General features: G+C 53.4%; 2 protein-coding genes across 3 annotated transcripts; one reads left to right on the top strand and one right to left on the bottom strand.

Moving 5' to 3' along the window:
* Positions 1-6,315: 6,315 nt before the first annotated feature.
* Positions 6,316-9,656, bottom strand: ndufa10 (NADH:ubiquinone oxidoreductase subunit A10). 2 transcript variants are annotated; one of them, XM_068746248.1, is made up of 10 exons: positions 9,536-9,656; positions 8,854-9,022; positions 8,475-8,690; positions 8,303-8,389; positions 8,096-8,217; positions 7,912-7,991; positions 7,775-7,829; positions 7,599-7,684; positions 7,401-7,509; positions 6,316-6,477 (listed from the first exon to the last, which is right to left on the bottom strand). In XM_068746248.1, the coding sequence occupies exons 1-10, from the start codon at positions 9,590-9,592 to the stop codon at positions 6,409-6,411; spliced, it is 1,050 nt and encodes a 349-aa protein (XP_068602349.1). In that variant the 5' UTR covers positions 9,593-9,656; the 3' UTR covers positions 6,316-6,408. The 2 variants fall into 2 exon arrangements, with proteins under 2 accessions (XP_068602349.1, XP_068602348.1); XM_068746247.1 differs by having other exon boundaries at positions 9,518-9,656.
* Positions 9,657-11,968: 2,312 nt separating this feature from the next.
* LOC137901932 (aryl hydrocarbon receptor-like) lies at positions 11,969-20,560 on the top strand. Its single transcript, XM_068745967.1, is given in 18 exon segments — positions 11,969-12,027; positions 15,449-15,639; positions 17,219-17,339; positions 17,795-17,878; positions 17,965-18,043; positions 18,045-18,100; positions 18,171-18,286; positions 18,370-18,416; positions 18,419-18,529; positions 18,531-18,577; positions 18,654-18,763; positions 18,840-18,981; positions 19,071-19,269; positions 19,271-19,364; positions 19,367-19,794; positions 19,851-19,985; positions 20,046-20,292; positions 20,295-20,560. Coding segments are annotated over 18 exon segments (2,532 nt in total).
* The last annotated feature ends 1,898 nt before the right edge of the window (positions 20,561-22,458 follow it).

Raw genomic sequence — 22,458 nt, forward strand, 5'->3', positions numbered from 1 at the left:
CTAAATGCTAATGTCTCTGTGCGAGGCGCGTGTCTCTCCGTCTCCGGCCTGCGTGTCACCTTTTGTGTCCGTCGGGGGGAGAGAAGAACCCAATTAAGAGACCGCCTGCTCTCAAGTGGAAGTGAGAGGTTGGGAAACTCGCAGGCGGAGACCGGACCGGAATAACAATAGACGGTCTCAGGAGACCTGCGGGAGCAGCAACCAACACAGAACAGAACCGGACCGGCCTGAACCGGTCCATCCGTGTCCCTTTAAGATTGGGAACTTCTTTTAGCATCGCAGACGTAACCGTGACAAAGCAACGAGGTCAAACTCTGGAGTCTGCTCTGCTGGAAGCAAAAAGGAGTCGAGGAGGAGAGGGAGGTCCAGAGCGAGACGGCGCTCCCCGGCGGGAGACGCCAGCGATGATCCGAAACATCCCCGTTCACAGCAGGAGGAAACCTCGGAGGACTCGGCAGCCGGATGCGTCCCTCGGTGGGCGGCGGACATCTTGGACTCTGTCTCGGTTCCGGCCGGGATTTGAGATTACAGAAGTTAGCAGAGTTAGCTGTCGCCAGATATTTGCGCTAAATCGGGAATGTCTGATATCATTCCCAGCGAGTCGCCAGCCAAAGCGGGAATAAAGGGATTGAAGGACAAGCCATCTTTTTGCGGCTATTGCGGCAAATTGACGAGTTTGAGTCGGCAGGAATTTTCAGCTCCATCTCCAGCATTCCGAGCAGCGTTCCATACTCACAGACAGAACGACAGCGGAACCTCGGTTCCTGCTCTCTCCTGAGGGAGGCGCCGCTCGGCTGCACCTCCATCCCTTCACCCGTCTCCTCCTGCCTGTAAAGCCTCGCCTCCAGCTGCCGGGCGGAGCCGCGTTCTTCCTGAAGCACCTGCTGCGTCCCTGAATTCTGTCTCCTTTTATTAGTTTCTGCTGAATTAAATCTTTGTGATCTTTTCCAGGTGAGGCTGTTTATTTGCCTGCTGAGCTCAGCTCCTGCACATCCAGTGATTTATTATCCCAGACGTACAGCGGGCGGCTCCCTCTCGCCTCCACGCCGGCGTGTCGCTGGTTACCGGGCGGCTTTCACGGCGAGGCCTCAAATATAGGTCAAATGAAAAAGAGTTCCTTCATTAAGAAATACAACAAACAGGCGTTCTGTACATGGTGCGTTCAGGTGCGCCTTGTAAACTGGCAACGCACTCAGGGGCTCCATCTGGCCCCGCCCCTACCTTTCAACAACAAGGACTGTCATGATAATGAAAATGGAGAGGAATTATGTCGCCGCCTTAGAGATGGAGCAGGAAGTCGAGCCTCGCCACGGGTCCGTTGAGGCAGTTCCGATCAGGACACGCCTCCAGGACGCCACCCTTCGGAGGTTTCCCAGGTGCATCCAACTGGACTGAGAATCCGGGGTGGAACCACAATTCACCAGGAATACCAAATTCAGGGCGGACCCGTGAGTCCGCCGGTTCCCGCCGGGTCGTCTCCAAGGCCTCCGCCGCACCTCGCCGGGGTTCTGGCGTTCGGGTCAGACACCATCTTTAATTAAACCATCAGTGACTTCCTCCTTCCGAGGAACGGCTGAGGACTTCCTTCCTTTTAGTTTGAATTCAACGTTCCCATAATGAAGCACGCCCTCGCACTCGTCTCGTTCCCAAACTTCGACTACTTGATTCTCAGCGAAAAGGGCAAGGAGGTCCGGCGAGATAATTCCAGCACTCGCCCGGGGGGGGGGGAGAGAGATTAACAAGCGAGCAGAAGGACCGGCTGCAGCTTGTCAATCAAGGAACTCGCTTTCTCCTCTTCGCTGCTTTGTTCTCTGAGCCGACGCAAAGGGCGCCGGCTCATTTCCATCGCTCGCAAACTCCCTCGGAATATCTTCACCGAGGTGCTCGGAGAGAGAGAGTGGAGATTGGAGGAGGGGGGGAGGGCAGGGCTGCAATTGAAAGAAGAAACAAAGGGATAGTTGTCATTCATATCATGAGCTTATTGCTCCGCCGGTATTAGAGGCGGGGCTTCAATGAGGGGGGGAAAGCAAAGCGCAGATAAGGACGTTTGTTCGACAACCAGTCAGGAGATAAATTCCTGTTCACGTTATCGTCCTCTGCAGACAAAGTCACAATCCTGCGGGGTCTGTATCATAAAACATTCATTACCAGAAGACTCCACGGGGGGGGGGCATGCACGGATGCAGCAACTTCTCCACTTCCACTTCTGGGAGAAAAAAGAAATCTCAAGAAGAAGAATCAAAGCAGAAGACGTCGGTCCACCTGCGACGTTTAAAGGCTGAAGGCGATGGGCGGAGTCCGGAAGCCTTTCATCCCCCCCACCCCCCACTTGGAGTTCACCACAGGGAGGATCCCTGTTTCAAGGTTCAGAAGCAGAACCGGGATGCACCGGGGGGAAGCAGCTCCAACGGCAGACAGCCGGGACGCCCGGGGGACAGTTACAGCGTGAAAATGTCCCGCGGGGCTTGTGTCCTGCTCAAGCAGCATTTGGCCCAGCCCTCCCGAGCTGCATGCGTCCTGCAGAGCGACCCGGGCGGCGAGCGCCTTTGTTCTGAGCACGGTTTCACAGCAGGAAGGACCCCCCCCCCCCTCAGGGAAAGATGCCGGATCTTCTATCTTAATTGGAATCAAACAGGAATTAGAATTAAATGCGTTCCGGCTTCTTCTTTAGCCACATTAAAAGCAGTGATTTTATTGGGAGCCATAATGAGGGTCAATTTAATTTAGGTTCGGGAGTGTTTTATGCCGTTCGGCTCGTTTCATTGGTCCGCTGCGACCTGCCTGATGGTTTCGTTGGTCTGAGGTGAAGAGGCCAAACGTATCGGTTGTAAAAGTCGCAGGATTCAAAGCCTGCGGGAAAAAAAGTAGCGGCTTATAGTGCGTTAACCTGGAGCAGGCGCTAAAACAGACCCCGTCCTGTAGGGGGCGCTATTTTGGCCTTGAGGGACCGGTGCTGGCGTCTCATCTAGGATGCATCCCGCCTGTAGCAAAAACCCGCGACCTGCAAAGGCGGATAACAAAAATGGCCGCCTGTTATATGATACTGCTAAAAATAGTCCTGATACGACTCGCCGGTTTAATCAAGTATGACTCGGCAGTATCCGAGCAGCTCACACAGGGTGCAGCAGTTGGAAAGGACTGATGGGCAATTATTGATTTTGGGCTTTTCGCTGGATTTATTGACCTCGGGCAAAAAAATAACAACCTCGACCTTCGAGGAGAGAAAGTAACCGCAACTCCCAGGGAGCACTTGGGTCCAAGAAAGGAGCCAGAAAACCACCAAGTTGCTTTAAAAAAAAAAGACAAAGAAGCTGAAGGTGCGGCTGCCAGACGCATCTTTTAGGATCCCGGGTCGGTTATATTCGTGGCGGGTGTGATGTTTGATGACGGAACGTTTTAAAATGCTGCAGCAGATTTGACCGACGGCTGCTCCTCTGTAGCAACAGCGACCGAGGGTTGCAGCGTTTACAGCCGGAGGAAGCTCAGCGGCGACGCTTCAGACCGATGGGATGCATTATTAAGCAGCGCTCGGTCACGTGTTCACCTGCCTCTGCTGCGTTGGAAGAAAATTAAGGAATTGGAACGTGCAGCAGGGAAAATATTCCCCGTCACCGGTGTTACGCAACTTTTACCCACCTGTCTTGCAGCCAAGGCGAGGAAGAGGAGGATGCAGAGATGCAGAGGCAACATATGCAGAGCTCCTGACATGCTGTCAGAAGAATCCCAGACGCTCCATGCATCCGGATAGCAACACTGCCATCTGCTGCTCCAGGCCGATGGATCGCCCCCCCCAGGCTTTATGTACATCAGGTGATGAACAGTGATAATCCTCCCTCGGCCTCATCACCGAGTCTTCCCGGGGCTTCCGGGGCTTCCGGGCCTTCCCGGGGCATTTCCTACCCATGGAAAATGTTTTTTCTTTTTTTGGTGCAACACATTTAATATCAGTCGGCTGGATGCACGTTAAATTAGTCTTAATCCCTGAAGCTGTGATGAAAGTTGACAGTCGGCTCTTGGTGCGCTGCAGGGATGTCAATTTAGCTAATCCCCAAATATAAGTAAATGTATTTATTTATATTTAACGACTGATTCCAGGCTAAGGCGGCAGGAGATTAAATGAGACGCACTACATTCAGGGCACGTCAAATCATTTGACAAATAAATGCCAACATTTAGCTGCTATTTGTACGATGCTAAACTTGCAAAAAAAAAAAACGACACGCGCAAACTGGTTTTACTGGTTTGACAAATTACTTTACAAGTTATCAGGGATGGAATACAGATAACAGACAGCAATGGCGAGCGTTGAATATCGAGCTAAATTAAATATTAATGTGGGTTTTAAATCTTGTAAGCTACACTAGCTTTAAAAGTTACAATAGCTAGCAAGTAGTGACGTAACAAATACATTTGGTTAAATGGTCTCAACTCACAGCATATTGTGTATATATGATTCTTTAGCAGCTAAATGCTACACCCATAAATCTGTATCGGCCAGCTATTAGCTAACTTTGTCTTCTAATGGCGCTGCTAAGTGCTTAGCTTAGCATACGCAGAAATGACAACTTCCTGATGTAGCTGAAATAGTGCAGGTGCTGCTAATACATTAGCTTAAAGATGCTATAAATGATTTCAGAGAATTGCAGAGTTGGTTGATGATTAAAATGTGCATATTTATGGTCAATAATTTGGACCCAACAGCGATTACTGTTATTAAAAAACCCTGTAAAATAATGTTGGTAATTTAAAGTAACCATTTCCTTCCGCAGGTCACGGGAGTCGCTGGAGCCTATCCCAGCTCGCTATGGGTGAGACGGGGCACACCCCGAATGCGTCGCCAGCACATCGAGGGGACACACAACCATTCACACACACACACATTCACACACACATTCACACACAACCGACAATTTAGAGTCAAATTCACCTAAATTGCTTGGTTTTTTTTGCAATTGTTTGGAATGACGCGTTGATCTTCAGGTTTGTTAGTTGCTAAAGGAAATATATTAATTAACTGTGAATGAGATTTATTATTAGTTTGCATTTTGATATCAGCGAACATAAAACTCTGGTTTTACTGCGGCTCCACCTTCCGCCTGTCGGTTCGGACCTTTACGCTACGCTACACCAGACGGGACACTTCCCTCCTCCAGAGTTCAAGCTCTCCGTCCTCCATTAGCTCGGCGTGGCTGCTCTGGGCTTCAGCTCGATCAATTATTCACGCTCTGTTTGTCTGAGCAGCCCTCGGGGCAGACAAGTAGACGAGCCCTCGCCGTTGCCCCAGCAGGCGACCGTCTCGGGGCTGTCCACGCCAACTAAGGGTGGTGGACACTTTAGATATTTTATTTTGTTGACCACCAGGCTGAACGATGCCCCCCCAACAGAAAGAATTGTTTATCTGTGGCAACCCAACGTGTTTGCTTCTTCACTCCGTCTCTCCCCCCCCCTTAGGTCAGGCTGCCCCCCCGTTATCTGTTCTCGCCTCTTCGGTTCTCGGGGCAGTTTGAGCTTGTTAAGGGGGATGTAACGGTGGGCGCCATAGCAACAGCTCAGACAGGAATTCTCTCCACCGCTCAAAGCAATTTCCCATTCGACAACAGAGCATCCGGATCCGTCCAGGGACCGTCTTAGAGTACCCCCCCCCCCCCCGAGCTTCCTTTGGGGCAGTTTGGGGTCTGAAGTGTTACAGAGAGAATAGCATCGCTCCACAGAACTTTCATCAAGCTCCAAAGTTTACAGAGGCTGAACCCGGCTCTCTGTCCTGGGGGAGGATCATGTCTGGGAATGGACTGCTCGCTCAAACTGCTGTAATCCTGTCCTTCAAAGCAGGACGTTCCACCCCCCCCCCCCCCCCCCCCAAAAAAAAAAAAAACAACCTCCTGAAATGACACATGGGAGGGGTCCAGCAGACGCTGCATCTGATCCCACTGTCATCAGCAATAATCCATCCTGCAGATCCACCCGTCTGGTCTGAACCGGATCAATACAGCAGACCCCCCCCCCCCCATTCAGGCAGCAGTATGTACTTCACTCTGTTCTTCTTTTACAGAACTGGACGAGTAAATCTGTCCTTCCTCTCTAGACGTGTCCAACACGACGGCTTCCCCAGGAACGGAACTCTTCGTTCTCCCTCCAGCGACGCAGGAACGTCCATCGGGATGCAGGCGGTGGGCCGGCCGCCATCCGCAGGGAGTAAATGGAATACGGTGAGATTAGGCCGCACGGCCGGGATAATAGAAACACACACTTCCCTATTTTTTTTATTTTAGAGAAGCGATCTGACTTTTCGTGATCCAAAGGAAAGACAAACAGACGTTTTGTAGACTCGGCATTTATTCTTTCAACAGATACATAATATTCAGGATGTACAACAGAGAGCAGCTGGATCGATGACCGGCGTGGGGTCGATCATTTAAACCAGATGTGTTTGTCTCCGATGTCGGTGTTATACCCGGGGGCGTACTTTTTCCCCGGGAGCTGCAGAAATGAACAAAAAAGGGTTACCAGACTATTCAAAGCAACAGAATTATGTACAAATATAAAGACGTGAACCGAAAGGCTTCATTTTTTTACAATCCCAAGCTGCATTTCTAATTACAATGGACGCCGCGCTCGCCGATGTCCTTCCGTGACTTCACTTTGTCCACCAAAACGTGTCAGAGGGGGGGCGATTACGCCGCCGCGTGCCGCGGAGCTCCGCTGGGAGCTCCGGCTCAGAACTGAATGTCAGGTCGCGGCCTCCTGTCGCATTACGCCGCCTCGTTTTTCCAGCAGGGCAGACCAAAACAAAAAAAAACAAAAAGGTCCCCAGTCAATAAACAGAAAAGGTCAGACGCAGATGTTTGGCTGAGAGACTGACGATACAAGAAGCCGAGAATATTCCACATCTGGCATTTGCCTCCTCGTAAGTACGAGTTGCTCAATATTTCACCGGAGGAAAATGAGTCCCCCCCCCCCCCCCCGGCTCGGACGGGTGCAACACAGCTAAGAATCGCTCTGTTCGGTTAATGAAGAAAGAAAAAAATTCACCCCCCCACCCTGTAAGAACTGACTGGAGGTGGACGTTAGAACCTCTCGGGTAAAACCCGGCGGTTGTTTTCATCTGGACTAACCTTAAACATTCCTTCAGATAACAGAACATTGCTGTGAGAAACGTTAATGCATTATTTTCACCCCTTTGAAATATAGTTCTCAAATATATTGGCCTGAATAATTAAAGCGCCCATGAATCGTTTAGGATCTGGGCTCCGTCCGCTGCGGTTCTGCTTCGTGCCGCAGCCACTTAACGAGTAATGTGCGCCGCCTCTGGCTACGACCGGAACAGGAACATCTCTTAATTCTGGAATAACTCTCCGTTATGCTGCGACGGCAGGCGGGCGAGGATGGACGCCGTCACGCACCGATCTGAAGCCGTGGTAGATCTCGTCGTACTCGTGGGCGCCGATGGTGATCTCTGGCAGGTACTTGGGGATGTGGATCAGGGACGCCACCCTGCGTTTGTCCTCCACCCTGCGAAACAAAAAAAAATCTCCTGGTGAGGCGCGAGAAGCTCGACGGGTAGAGACCGGTAACCCGTAACGACGGAGGCGGGGACTCACAGCATCCTCATGTGGTGGTAGGTGACGTCATCCTGCTCCAGCCACGGCCCCTTTTCAAACGGCAGATACTCAAAGTCTTCCGTTACCTGAGGAACACAGGAAGTAACTTAAAGGGGCGGAGAGATCGTTCCGGAACTCGGACCGCCCACCCCCCCCGGCGTCCGTCATCGGCTCACCTTCTCCACGTCTCGGGCTTGTGCTGCATCATAAACCAGAACTTCAGACGTTTTGCTGAAAGGAGAAGCGCACAAGACTCAGTTTCAGGAGCGAATAACGAATAACGAAACGGCGACGAGGTTTCATCGGCGCTCACATGATCTCGGGCAGGAAGGAATTCTTGTAGGAATTGCCGATGCTCTTCAGATAAGACAGCGGCACGTTCTGCAGATGGGGCTGGTCAGAGAGAGGGGGGGGGGAGGGGGGGCACGGACACGCAGGTTGAGGAGCCGAACGGCGCGTTTCTCCGTTCGAACATTCCGAACGGGAGGCGTCGCTACCTTGCCGCTCTGCCGCAGCTTCTTCTGCGCCTCCTCGGCCGGCTGGTCGATGTAGACGACGAGGTGGGGGGGCAGGAACTCGCAGATGCTGATCCCTTTGACCTCGTCGTAGTGATCGACACCTGCGGGGACGCAGCGTTCGTCTGACACCAGCCGCTCTGACTTCCTGGGTTGCTCCTCCTCGCCGTTCCACTCGGGAATACTCACACTCCTTCCGGATGTATCCCTCCTTGAACATGGCCTCCAGGAAGACCACGTCACTGAACGGAGAACGCTCCAGGACCACTCCCTGGCCTTTAACGCAGCATTATCAGGATGCGGATGATTACTCCGCTAGCGCAGCCGGCGAATGAATCTGTGGATTGTGAGGCGGCGCTACCTGTGGCGAGCAGGTGCTCGACGGCGTCCGAATACTGGATCAGCCTCATGTTGTACATCCACAGCTGGAGTCGATAGCTGTTCCCGTCGGCAGCTTTGGGGTCGGCGTAGAACCTCTCCAGGCTGCACATCCCGTTGTAGGTGACGGGAAGCGGCTCCTTCTCTCCGGTGATCTTGTCCAGGTAGAAGGTGTCCGCCTCGGGCATGTACAGCATCCCTGCAGGAATAGGAGGGGTTCCGTTTCCGGCTATCGGCGGACCCCATTGGTCGCCCTCTCTACGCCCGGTATCGTCTTACTGTGTACGTTTAGTCCGTTCGCCGCACTAGAACCCAGAGGGAACCCGGCTGGGTCGTAAACCCATCGGAGCGGCGATAGTTACCCAGCTGCTCGGCCAGCTTCTGCGCCAGCGCTCCTTTCCCCGACGCCAAGTTTCCATCCACGGTGATGATTTTGCTGTAGCGGTTTAACCGCGGCGTCGTCCTCTCCCCGAGCAAGTAGGCAAAAAAGCCGTAGTTTAGGCTTTTGGATGAACTCGTGTGAAGTCCTGCCTGCACGAGCGAAAAACACATTTTATTTTATTACGGCTATAATAAAATAAAACATGCGAGTCTCACACTAGCATCACCGGAGACCTAATTACTTTATTAATAAAATTAAAAACCTTAAATAAATACAAACTTTGACACGTCGAGCCCCCTTTGGTCGCTGACATCAAAGGGGAATCTGAAGCAAATTAAAGCTGACGATGCTCGAAACTGCTTTTAGTGTTTGTCCTTTAGCAAACTCAAACAGATCATCTTATCAATTGATCAAGGATAAACAATTACAATTGTTAAATCATTATCATTAATAATAGCTTAATACGGCAACGCACTGATAGTTTCTTCTGCTACGTAATTTAGCTAACGACCTTTTTTCTTTTAGCATAACAAACAAGCTAGCATTAGCATTTTGCCGTCCAGCTGTCATACTAGCGTCTAGCTGGCTAGTTAGCATGTCCTTGTAAACGTCAGACGTCGCCCCGGTGTGTTTCCGGTCCTTACATTCGGTGTGATACTCGCCGATTTAAACGCAGCTGCTCCCGAAGGGATGACCGTCCGGATCGCCCTCAGGGCCATGACGAACCGTCCTCCAAACACTCCCGAGCCTGACCCGAGAAACGGCAGAATCCCGGCGATTGAATTACACGTCACGGTGAGGGAAGCCCGAGTCTCTTGTCGTCGCATATATTAAACGTCACCGAATCCCGCAGGATTTATATTTTTTAACGTCTAAATTCCACACAATCCACGTGGAAGAATAGTGGATTCATATATTTTTAATAGATTACATTCTCTAAGAAATTATTTTAATAAGAGGAATAATCAATAAAGTTATGTTTGAATGAATTGCCGTTCGTTAAGCATCACGTAATTAATAATATTGATGAGGTGATAAACAGTACTAGTGATATTGGTTTAAGGTTGTTGTTTTTTCAATAAAATCATAAATCAGCCTATTTATATATTTTATAAAATTATGTAAAGTACTTTCAAACACTAGTCAAGCATTATAATTACTATCGATCACCTATATGTTTACACTGGTACTCATAATTGTCACATATGTATCTAAATCATTAGTAATAATCATCATTATCCAAGTCGTATAAGCGCTCGGATAATAGTGATTTGTCTTTTCGTCAGCAGATGGCAGTGTTGTGTTTTTAACAACCCTGCCTCACTGCCGACGTCAAGCAAATGCCAACGCTGGCTATTAAAAATGTTCACGTTAAAATGAAAACAATTTACGGTTTCATCCCCAAGGCTAGCGAGCTCAAGCTGGAGTCCGCGTGACGCGATCCAGAATCAGAATCAGTCGTAAATCTGGACCGCCGCTGCACACTCTCAATCAAAGCAAGACGTCCCAGCCTGTCTGCATAGAAGCTGCAGACAAAGACACAACAGACAGATCTCATAGTCCGCTTGGTGTGTTTCCGCTGTGCTCAAACACGCCCACGGGCAAATCCAGAGTGGATCCATTCAGCCGCCTCACGCAGCGTGGAGCCGTTCGTTGTTGTGCTTTGGTTCTGTCAGGCTGACATGTCGTACTTTAACCTCTAGTGCCAGAAGTCTCAGTTGTGGTTGTTGTCAGACATCAGCGGTTAAAACTCCACAACATGAAAGCGCCGGGCGTGGAAAACAACGACAGCGAGTCGTACAGGCGGCAGCAAAGCTGGTTGAACTTCTAGGAGCGTCGATCCAGAGAGGCAAACACGAGGCAGATCATCGATGGTGGAAAGATTCAAAACTTTCTTCAGGAAAAACACAAAGTCACAGTTTGGGGAAGGTTTGTGACTTATTGACAGGAAGTCCAATGACCATCCCTTTGATCTGTAAGTCTGGTCAGTAGAAAATGAAAAGGAAATATACATGCATGGAAAGAGATGTTCCCATCTTGTCTTTACAGACTCTTTTCTATTCCTTTTCCAAGGTTACTTCTTCTTCTACGCCAGCATATCCGGGTCACGCTGATAACCAACCGATAACCTTCGGAGACGTTTAAATGGCGGCTCACTGGCGGCAATCACGCAGGAATGCGCCAAATAAACAAGCGTGCTAAACCGGTTGAACGAATGGGAACAGTTGCGCCGAGCTCCCCAGCGACCTCGCGCAAGATCGTGTGGCGCCGCAGATGGCGAATCCACAATCGACCTCCAAAAGACAGGAGGCGGAGCTAGAAGTGGAGGAGATGGAGATGCTGAGGTTCTCCTTGGGAGTGACCAGGTTGGACAGGATTAGGAATGAGACAATAAGAGGGACAGTGAAGGTTAGACGTCTTGGAGACAAGGTCAGAGAGACCAGACTTTGATGGTTTGGACATGTCCAGAGGAGAGACGGGGACTATATCGGTAGAAGGATGCTGAGGATGGAACTGCCAGGGAACAGGACTAGAGGACGACCCAGGAGAAGAGACATGGACGTAGTGAGGGAGGACATGAGAGTGGCTGGTGTTGGGGAGGACGATGCAAAGGACAGGGTGAAGTGGAGGTTGAAGCCCAAGGTAGTAGTAGTAGTAGTAGTAGTAGTCGTAGTCGTAGTCGTAGACCGGGATCTGTTCACGGATATGCAGAGAAAAGGTTCTAAACTCATCTAGAAGAACTATTTTATACCATGTTTACTGCGGGGATCTGGAAAAGCCAGACTGTCACAGTAACCGGATTGTGGAGGTTTGATCTGTATTCCCTGCTGCAGCCATAAACAAAAAAAACATGTGGCGAACCCCCCCCCCCCAGTCGGGACGGTCCGGTCCACCTTAAAAACGCAGCGGGGGGGGTTGGACATAAGCCGAACGTTTCCCGTTCCTCCCCTCACACTGAGCGAGCTTTGCTGCCGCCGCGGCGTCGCCGGCAAAGCTCGATGACATTGACGGACCGACGGAGCTGTCAGGACGCCGCCGAGCCTGCGCAGACCCGGCTACCTTTAGGCCCGGCCGGGGGGGACGCGACGGGCACCATGTCGGTAAACCCGGGGGCTTACGCCAACAAGAAGAGGAAGAAGCCCGTCCTCAAACCGTAAGTCACGAAAACTCCTTTTACGTGTTTTATTTGTTGCGAGACAAAAAAAGACAAAAGTGCAGTTTGAAAATAAAGAAGTGTCATATTATAGGAGTTCTATTCTTTTATTTTTTTATTTTTTTATTTTTATTTTTGGGGGGGGGTAGTTTTAAACTTTAGCTCCCTGAAAGACAATTAAGAGGCCGACAGAAGCTCATTTTCGGACGGTAAGCGTTCGCTGAGAGCGGCGTGCCGGTGTTGGCGGCGTCTTTCGTGTCGTTTTACTTGACGGACTACCTTAAGAACGTATCTCTTTGATCTGGCACGGATAGTTCGCCCTCGCGCGTTAATCACAATCCAGTCTGAGGGTCGGCTGCTGTTCTCACGCGATGCTCCGAGGAGGGCGGGGGGAAAGGAGAGGGCTCGCGGGCGCCGAGTATGTTATTGAAATATGATCCGGCCTCGCGCTTCACTGCGGCGCTCGGTCCCGTCTTTGAAGAACTCTTTCCTCCTTGCTTCTTTGAAGGTGCATTTTTTTCTTAAACGGAAACTGAAATGAAAGTTATTCTTCAATACACAAATGCCGTGTTGCTTGTAAAGATATCACTACTCTTTGAAGAGGGGACTATTTTTTATTTATTTTTTAATAGATTCTGTGACTGTAGAAGTTGCGAAAAGCAAGCCTTAAAGTAAAACGGTTAAAAATAATATTTACATTTAAAAATTGAATACAAGTGTTACATCATATGATGTTGCTACAAATCAATAGTATGGTTTAAATATACATGCTTGCAAAATTCCCAAAGTAAATCCGTTTATTACGAGAAAAGCTCGCGGAGAGCGCGGACCTCCACCAAGCAGCTCATTCCCCTTCCTGACTGGATTTACACCGTCCACATGGTGATCTGGATCATCATCAATGATTGACCTTTGTTTTTGTTTTTTTAAACACACACATAAAATCCAGGGGGGGGGTTGGGGGCTGCGGTGAGGTCAGAGGCTTTCTGGATGTCCAGCTGCACGAAGGGGCCGTCGAACCCATCTGTAGAAAAGCAGCGGCCGCAAAACGGGACGTCCTATGTCCGGGTCCGTCGTTCCACTTTTTTTTCCCCAAATGAAAGAAAAGGACTTTAATCTTTCATTTGGTGTGTTCGTTGTTTGCATAGTCGTCGTACAAAATAGTCTGTGGGGCTTGAAAAATAGGGCAAAATGAGCGAGAACTGGGGTAGCTGGCACTGAAAGAGTTAAAACACCAAACGAATGCAGCTTAAATTAACAATTCTTTCTGACGTGCAACTTTAAACAATGCAAATGGTCGAAGTTCATGTTTTACCTCCATTAATTCGTGAAAATGTGTGTTTATTCCTAACCTGGATGGCGAGGAAAGACTGGGAATGTTATGGAAAGTCTCAAAACACCAGGACGGAACATTCCACAGGTTCATTGGTAACAGGTGATGGAAAGCGTTAAGGGGGGGGGGGGGGGGGGTATGAATGGGGGCCATTCTCAAGAGGCTCTAACATTCACAAGCAGCAACGGGGCGAGGTGCACCGCTTCGGGATCCCGCAAAGACTTTGTGAGAACAGTCAAACTATCGTTTCCCGATTTAGCGTTTGCGTCCACGCCTCGTTTCTGTCTGCGTTTTATACTCCGCCATCCGAACGGAGCGTCCGTCGCCTGTAATGTGGAGTAAGCAGAATAAAATAACAGAAAACCCCGACGTCTGTTTTGAATCCGGAGTGTTCGGATGAAGAGAAGGGCTTTTTTGTGGGGGGGGGGGCATTCATCATCTATGTTCCTGTACATTTATGGAACTGCGCCATCTCTTTTCCACTTTCCCCCCCTCCGTGTCTGAGAACTCTTTGAAAGCTCGCGTCTGCTTTCGTTTACTCCTCCCAGTCCACTTTCCGCGCTCTGAAGCCACCGAGTCGTCTTCTAGGATTTTGTCGGGCGCGTCGCCCGACTCGTACAGTTTCGCTGAAACGGAAACCGGAAGACGTTCAAATCCAAACGTCTGCGCTCGAGATAAGGAATCTCAATGGCGATCCTGTTTTCCCACCGACGAACGCCGGCGTGCAGCTCGTACCCGTGACCCGTTCGACACCAAGACCGACAAAAGCTCTGAATGCTGGCTTTTGTCTCCGCTTCCTGTTTGTGAGCTCAATCCTGCTCTTCCTAGAAATTAACCGTCTGGGTCTGAAGTTAAGTGTAGACGGCATTCCCTGCAGACGGATCGGCTCAATTTATCGCCTAATGACCACGGAGGAGAGAGATTTGATCACGCCCGACCTGGATGAGTCGATGATGCTGAATAGTTAGCCGTAAAAAAAACCATCGACGGGAATCTCGTGGCTTGTAAAGTTCTGCAGCTGCGACGTTCATCCATGTGCCCGTGGTTCCCTCCGGGTTTCCTCCGGTTTCATTCACGGGCCCGTTGCGTCCGTCCTGGTCCGCACACATCAGCGGCGTGATAACCGGTGAACCGATTTCGCAGCTGTCGCCTCTTCCTCCGTTGGTTAAAGGATGACTTTGTCGTCCCAGCGTGATGTTTTCCTGCGGTGTGTTTTTCTCCTTTAACGCGCAGTCGGCTAAACGGCCTGTTAGCGGGCTGTTGCTCAGGATGTTCAGCCGGTCGGATGTTGTAAAGACTTTACGACCGTCTTGTTCCTAAAACTCTAAAAGGTCTGCATGAATTCTTGGACCGGAGAACGGAGTTCGTCAGCGGGCATGTAGGCGATTCGGGGAATGCACGCCGTTGAGTTCCGCGTTGACCCGAAGCTTTCCCCTCCCCTGTATTTGCCCCAGAGAGTGGGGTTCGCCTCGTACCCTCTTGCCCCCTAAGGTGCGAGTCCTGTTCAACAAATAAAAACCACTGCCGGTCTTTTGAGAGGTTTAATGGAAGTTGTTGCGTCTGGTTTGGACTGGGAATACTGGCTGGTCAAACGGACCAAACCAACTAGTTTTTTTTCCTTTTTTTTGAGCAAACAATTCCAGCGATGTTTGCACTCAAATTAGGGCGAGTCGTTAGCAGCTAGCTACGGGCCCGAGGCCGTCAAAAGAGCGAGCAGCAGATTGACTCGCTTCGTAAAGTAAACCTGAGGGGGCCGAGTACTGACCCCGTTGGCGCCGCCCTCCAAAGCATGTCTCCGAACGAAACTCGGCAGGCGCTTGACGTGAAAGGAAAATGTCGGGTGACTTTCCTCTAGTGGGTAATGCGTGATTCCACTCGCCGGAGGCACGGAGCGCCCTCGCCGTTTGTCAGTTCGGCCACATTCCCCGCTGCTTTTGTCCCGAGTGGGTTTGAAGCTGCTCGGAATGTGGCCGGGGAACCTTCGGGAATCCCGTCCCGTTCCGTACATTGGTGAACACAAATCTGTAGAAATGGTTCTGAGGGGAGATGGCGTGTCCCCGACTCGACGGTTGTTTTTTCACTCCGCAGAAAAAAGACCAGCGAAGGAAATGAAGTCGTCAAATCGAACCCTTCCAAGCGCCACCGGGATCGGCTGAACGGAGAGCTGGACCGCCTGACGGACCTCCTGCCCTTTTCCGAGGAGATCCGCACTCGCCTGGACAAACTGTCGGTGCTCCGCCTCAGCGTGGGATACCTCCGGGTCAAGAGCTACTTCAGCGGTGAGAAACGAGGCCTTCGCTCACAGTCGAAAGGGTTCTAGGTTTGAATCCCTACCCTGGAAGTCGCCTCCTCGTCGTGCGCTTCGAGGCGTCTGCGGAGCGCCGGATGCGACGCGTCCTGCTAGCGGCTAGCCTGTAACGTGATGAATGGCGAGCTTGTAGCTGCGGTTGCAGACGGGAGTCGCGGCTAACGGTTGTTGTCGTCGGCGATGCAGCTGTGAAAGCGCACCGCTCCCGTCTTCTCCTGGCGTGTCCCGACACGCCCGCCTAAAAGCCCCGCCGAAAGGGATGCGCTCTGTGCCGATGACATGTCTGGCGCCGTCCCGCCATTAGGAGGGACGCTGCGTGATGCAGCGCCACATCTTTCAGTCTGCCGTCTGTTACCGAGCAGCGTCGCCTCCCCCTCCCCCTCCCGCCTGTACAGGCACGCAGTCCTCTGGTGCCCCCCCCCCCTGGTTTCTAAGGAGACGTGGCGTGACTTCCCGAGGTGCTGCAGGATGTTTGGACGGGCCTGCTGGAAATCACGGCTCGGCCGTCGTAATTTGATGTAATTTGGAGCGTGAACCCGCGAGCGTGACTCGGCGCGGCGGCGGGAATAACGAGGCGAGAGCAACATCTGGCATTCCCAGCCGGGACCTGCGTGGAGAAGCCCCGGCTTGTCTCGCTGTCGGATCCCGAGGGGCCTTTTCTCCTTTCGGGAAGGTGTTTCTGTCTCACCTTTTCAAACCGCAGCGTAATTGGCCCGTCGGCTGTGGGGGGGGGGAGGACATCGCCGTGGTGACGGACGTAGCTGCCTGTCGGCGCTTGATTCCCGGCCTCGGCTTTCGGAATGCCGTGAGAACGCACGGAGACGGTTTGATCCCGCTTCCATTCCCTGGAAGGTTCCGTCTCCGCCTGGTCTTCTGTTTCCCGGTCGAGGCTTCCGGTTGCATTTCGGGTTTCCCGAAGTCGCTAATTGTCCTCAGGCCAGCCGTTCCCCGACGTGGAATGTTTTATTTTTAAGGCCACGGAGACGAACCCGGACGGCTTTCGGTGTTTGTTTATTTTCCTTTGCGTCCATCTTAAGACTTCAAACACGTCTGCCGATCCGTCGACGCTGTCTGATGTAATCTCGGAAGGTCGGAAGCATCCTTGGAATTTCCTCCTGAAACTGTCGACTCGCACGATTCCGACGGAGGAGGAGCAGCAGCCCCCCCCCTTTCTCCCTGCGGCGCCGGGGTTCACGGACTCGGTTTCACTTCCTGTCGATGTAAAGTTAATATTTGATTTTAGCTGAAAGCGCCTCAAGGTCAAACCTAACCTTTATTGTTCTTCAATAATCCAGACAGGGCGTCCTTCCGTGTCCGCTCACACCCGGATCGGGGCGCTAACTATTCTGGCGAGCCGTCGAGGCGGCTAGAAAACGTTTTCGACCTCTACGCTTGAACGCGTAAAGCCAGCTGGCGACATCTTCTGGCGTCGGGTCCCGGCGTCGGGTCCGAGGCGTCGGGTCCGAGGCGTCGGGTCCGAGGCGTCGGGTCCCGGCGTCGCTTTAATGCTTAAATCTGCTGACTCTCCATCTCGCTGCTTCTTCCTGCAGCGTCCATGAAGAACGGGATCAAGAACCCGGCGTTCCCGGGAGTCGACGGGCAGAAGGCGAACGGCGCCGGCGCCGCGGGCCCCTCCGAGGGCGACCTGCTGCTGCAGGTACGCCGAACCCCGTAATGTAAAACAGGTGCATGAACACATGAACACATGAACACACCGGGCGCGCAGGCGAGGTCGCCGCCTCTTCCCCGCCACGCCTCTCGGGCTCCGATTGGTTCCGCGTCCTGTTTCCGGCGCGACGTTTGCAGCTGGCAGCGATTACGCGGCACAAAGGGGCATTGAGCGGCGGCAGCTGTCGGGATTATTCCGGATTAGGAGATTTACATTTCGGCGTTCTCTGCAAAGCGTCGCTCGAACTCGAGGAGGGGAGAGAAAGTGGGAAACGACGGACTCAGATTAAACCAGAGCGGGATTCGATCTCGGTGCTGTAAAACGCTCGTTGGGATTTGAACCCATGTTAAAACTGATTTCTGTGGGTCATTGTGATTCGCTGATGTACAGCATTGCACTGAGATGCCCGCCCCTGCTGGCTGGAATGGTACTGAAGTTTTCTTTCTCCCCTCTGCAGGGCGCTGAACGGCTTCGTGATCGTGGTCGCGTCGGAGGGCGTGGTCTTCTACATCTCGCCCACGATCAAGGACTACCTGGGCTTCCCAGGAGGTGAGACGCTCCCTGACGGGACGGCGCCGGTCGTCCTTCCCCCCCCCCCCCCGCCGACTAACGCGGCGCCGTTTTGTCCCGACAGTCGGACGTGGTCCATCAGAGCGTGTTCGAGCTCGTCCACGCCGACGACCGGGTTCTGTTCAGGGAGCAGCTCCCACTTCGCTCTGAAGCCGGGTGAGACCCGAACCGCCGAACGGGGGCTCGACCTCCTGTAGACGCTCCCGATGACTCGCCTTCACCTGCCCCCCCCGCCCTTTCGCTTCAGCCCTGCAGCCGGGTAGTAACGGCGCCCTCTACAGCCCCGAGCAGCTTCCCCCGGAGAACTCGTCTTTCCTGGAGAGGAGCTTCGTGTGTCGCTTCCGCTGCCTCCTGGACAACTCGTCCGGCTTCCTGGTTGGTGCGGCGTTTAAGCTCCTCCTCCTCCTCCGCCCCCCCCCCCCCCTTCCCCTTTTTCATCTCTCGTTGTTTCCGCCCAATCAGCTCTGAAGTTCCAAGGCCGGCTCAAGTACCTCCACGGCCAGGGGGGGGGCCCCCGAGGGACAACGGGAGCGGCGGCGAGCCCCAGCTGGCGCTGTTCGCCATCGCCACGCCCGTCCAGCCGCCGACCATCGTGGAGATCAGGAGCAAAACGCTCCTCTTCCCAGAGCAAGCACAAGCTGGACTTCACGCCCATCGCCATGGATACCAGGTGGGCGCTTCCTGTTCGCTGTGGCTGCTGGGTTCTAACCCGGGTTCTAACGCGGCGGGTTCTGGTCTCGCTGCAGGGGGAAGGCCATTCTGGGCTACTCGGAGACGGAGTTCAGCATGAAAGGCTCCGGCTACCAGTTCGTCCACGCCGCCGACATGATGCACTGCGCCGACAACCACCTCCGCAGTACGTCGGACGTTCTGGCGTGATCCGGCTCCGCCCGCCGGCGTCTCCCTGACGACCGTCTGTTTCCGCCCCGCAGTGATGAGAACCGGGGAGAGCGGCCTGGCGGTCTTCAGGCTGCTCAGTAAGTCCCGCGGCTGGGTGTGGGTGAAGGCCAACGCCAAGCTGGTCTACAAAGGGGGCCGGCCCGACTTCATCGTAGCCTATCAGAAGGTTTTGGCGTGAGTGTCGTGTTACTCTGCTTCGTTACCGGCGGCGGCGGCGGCGGCGGGAGGAGGAAACTAACCGCCTCCTCATTGGCCTGTTCCAGCAACGGCGAGGGCGAGGAGTATCGGCGCGAGCGGCGGCTGCAGCTTCCCTTCAGCGACGCCACCGGGGAGGCGGTCCTCTACGACGCCGGCCCCACCATGGACGTCTCGCAGTTCCAGTTCAACAAGATGTTTGACGGCGGCGGCCTCCGGGAGGGCGTGGCCCCCGGCTCCATGCTGGACGCCTTCCTGAAGCAGGGCGGAAGTGGCCTACGCCCAGGGGGCGGAGCATCCCTTACCCGTGGATCAGGTGTTCAAGGACAGCTGGGCGCTGGTCAGCGTCGCCAGCGACTCGTGGCGGAGAACGGCGTCACGCCGACGACCGGCGCTCCCGCCGTGAAGGAGGAGGTCAAGCAGTCGGTCATCGACGTCATCGACCATCTGGAGAAAATGGCCCACGGCGGCGAGCTGCGTGCGGCGTTCCAGAGCTTCGACGTCGCCGACTCGGAGCTGATGGCGTGGGAGCGCGCCCTGAGCGGGATGGGTCAGGACGGGAATCGGAACGACGTCATCAGCGCCGCGCTGGACAGCATCGTCGCCGACGACGTCTTCGACATGACGGATTCCATTTTGTTTAAGGACAACGGCGTGGGCGGCGCCTTTCCCGGCTGCCCCGCCTCCGCCGGCCGCCGTCAGCAGCAGCTGTTCGACGCTCCGAGCCCCGACTACACTTACCCTCCCCTGAACGCCGTCTGCTCTCGCCAGCAGGGGGCGACGTGCAAGGCGGCACCCAGACACTCTCCCACTGCCCTCCGCTGGCTCCGCCCCCGCCGCCGCTCCAGGACTTCTTCAGCCCGTCCGTTGAGCTGCTGCAGATTCTTATCCCGCAGTCCTGTGTGCCGCCACACGGGGGCGCGCCGCAGGACAGCTTCCAAGCTAACGGGCGTCTGCTGCAGAGTTCTGCCCGACCGGCGCTGGTTCCGAGCAGCCATTTTAAATTCCTCTGGCGCCCCCCTCCCTTCGCGTCCTGTTTGCAGACGGCCCCCCGGCGGAGACGGGACGACCGCCAGGTGGGACGGTGGACGCAGCACCAGCTGCCTTACGCTAGCTTCATGCAGAACGGTCCCGGGGGGGCCGCCGGACCGAACCACCCTGAGCACGGGGGGCTGGCGTGCAGCCAGGCCGCCACCCAAATCAGCTGCATGTTCGGCCCGGCGGGGGGCGGCGGCGTTCTGGCGTTCTCGGGGGCCTCGGACCAGCGGGGGCCGGACGTGACCCTGGATCAGAGCCCCCCCAGGGGTCCTGCTACTTCCAGTGGGGACACGGCGAGCCCGTGGAGGGGACGTCCGCCATCGTGCAGGACAGCGCCAGCGTCAGCCCCCTGACCGCCCCGCCCCCTCAGAACACGCCCTTTACACGCAGCGCAGCAGACCGGCACACGCCTACACGGACGGATGGGGGGGCGGATTCACGCCAGTGGGTTATCAGTGAGGGGGGGGCCTGCAGGCGGGTCGGGTTCGGGATGCAGCCTGAGGACCTCGGGTGGGTGTGAGGCGGGAGTTGAACCCAGTGCCCCCCCCCCGCGTTTCCATACATACTTTTTGACTAAATCTAAATAGATTTTATAACTTCAGTATAAAGTCAAAGTGTATTTTATCTGAATTGGTTTTATCTTTGTCCAGATGTGACGCAATAATCGTCACAGATTCTCACCTTGTCTCTGTCGTTCATTTATAACGTCTCAAAGCTGTCGATCGATAGTTTTTGGTGAAGAAACACTGTAATAATGAAGTATAAATACACAAGCGTGTAGCAAGAGGAGAGGGGAACCACGTCGCTCCTGGTTTCCATGTTTTAAATACTTAATTTACCTGCGTGGTAACGGTTTAATATGCAGGCCCCGCCCTTCTGGTCGAACACCTGTGTAGCCTCTGGTCCTCGTGCCTTAACCCTCCGGGCCAGCAGGGGGCGCCTCCCCGACGCACGACCACTCTCCTCAGCCGATTGATTACCTCAGTGACTCCTATAATCGCTGCTTTCAAGTCTTCTGATCGGGATCGATCGTTTTCGTACGCCTCGATGCTAACGGGCGGCTTTAGGGGCGGGTCTTCGTCGGGATTGAGCTTCCCGACGGCGTCCTCCGGATCGAAAGCAAAACTCGTCCACACATATGTGATGTCACACACACACACGCTTGTTGGTGATCATGCTATGACATCACAGCGGCTCCTCCCACTGGCGGCTGAAGCGCGTCTCTCCCTAAAGGCTTCGACGTGAATCCTTCGGGATAATCGTCGTGACTGTCCTTCCCTAACCTTCGCCGAAGCGCGTTTGAGCGACGCGTTATTCCGCTCCGGCAGAGACCGGCGGCGTGAACGCCGTCTCCTCCCGCGGCGCCCGGCGGGGGGATCCGTCGTGGCGTTGGGAACGCTCCGAGTTTACATGGACCCAAACATGGCAGCTAAACCGACGTGTGTTTGGGAATTCCTTCCATCCTGCGCATCACCTGTGTGTGGTTGCTATGGAAACCCCTGGAGCCAGATGTTTCGCCATTGATGTCGCTTCTTTTTCTGTTTATTGTCTTTTTTTTTTTTTTTTAAATACACAATTTATATGTAATCAAATTTTATCCCTGCAGGAAACTATCATGTATCATGATAAAGAAATAAACGTTGTTATAAACAAACAGTGCAGGACTGACGTCTGTCCAGCAGGGGGCGCCCTCTGAATCGTGCCGCTGAAATCCTGGCGCGTTGTGTGAGAGCCGAACCGAACCCCTGACCCACATCCGCCGTCCAATCAGCGCTCAGATGAGAGACGGGCGCGCTGATTGGACGGCGCGACTCGCTCGGGAGCGCGCCGTCGCGGACACGCTTTGTCTCGTGTTTCCAGGAGATACTCCTGCGTGCCCGCGCGTCCGGAGGAGCGCGCCTCAGAAATCTTGTCTCCTGCAAGTGGAATGCGCGCACCCGCCGAGCCCCGTTGAGCTCGTGTCCGACGCTAATTGGACGGAACCGCGGATGCAGATTGTAAAAATGTAAATACTTGAAGCCTTTTTTCTGCGTTTAGAAGTGTTGTTGTTGCTGTTGTGTTCACGGACAAGAGGAAAGACGCGTTTCCCCTCCTCGACGATAATCTCATCCCTTTTTTTCCTCCTGGAGGATGAAACTACTTCTGGGAATAAAATCCTCTTTCCTCCAGGCTGATGGGACTCGAACCGTTCCCTTGTTTTCCTGATTTATGTTTCATCGGATCGGATTCAGTTTTTAGTTTTTTCGTTTTTTTAAAGGTTTTAACTCTTTAGATTGGGAGGACCATAAAAATAAAACGAGGCCGATTCGATCGAACTGCGTGATTGGTTTTAATTCCAGGTTGTATTCCTGTTTGTTTGCGGCCTGGTTCTGGAGGATTACAGCAGAATATTCTTGGATTTAATGTGCGGAGAAGGAG

Source organism: Brachionichthys hirsutus, chromosome 12, assembly GCF_040956055.1.
Source record: "Brachionichthys hirsutus isolate HB-005 chromosome 12, CSIRO-AGI_Bhir_v1, whole genome shotgun sequence".
In the NCBI taxonomy this organism is placed as follows: Eukaryota; Metazoa; Chordata; class Actinopteri; order Lophiiformes; family Brachionichthyidae; genus Brachionichthys; species Brachionichthys hirsutus.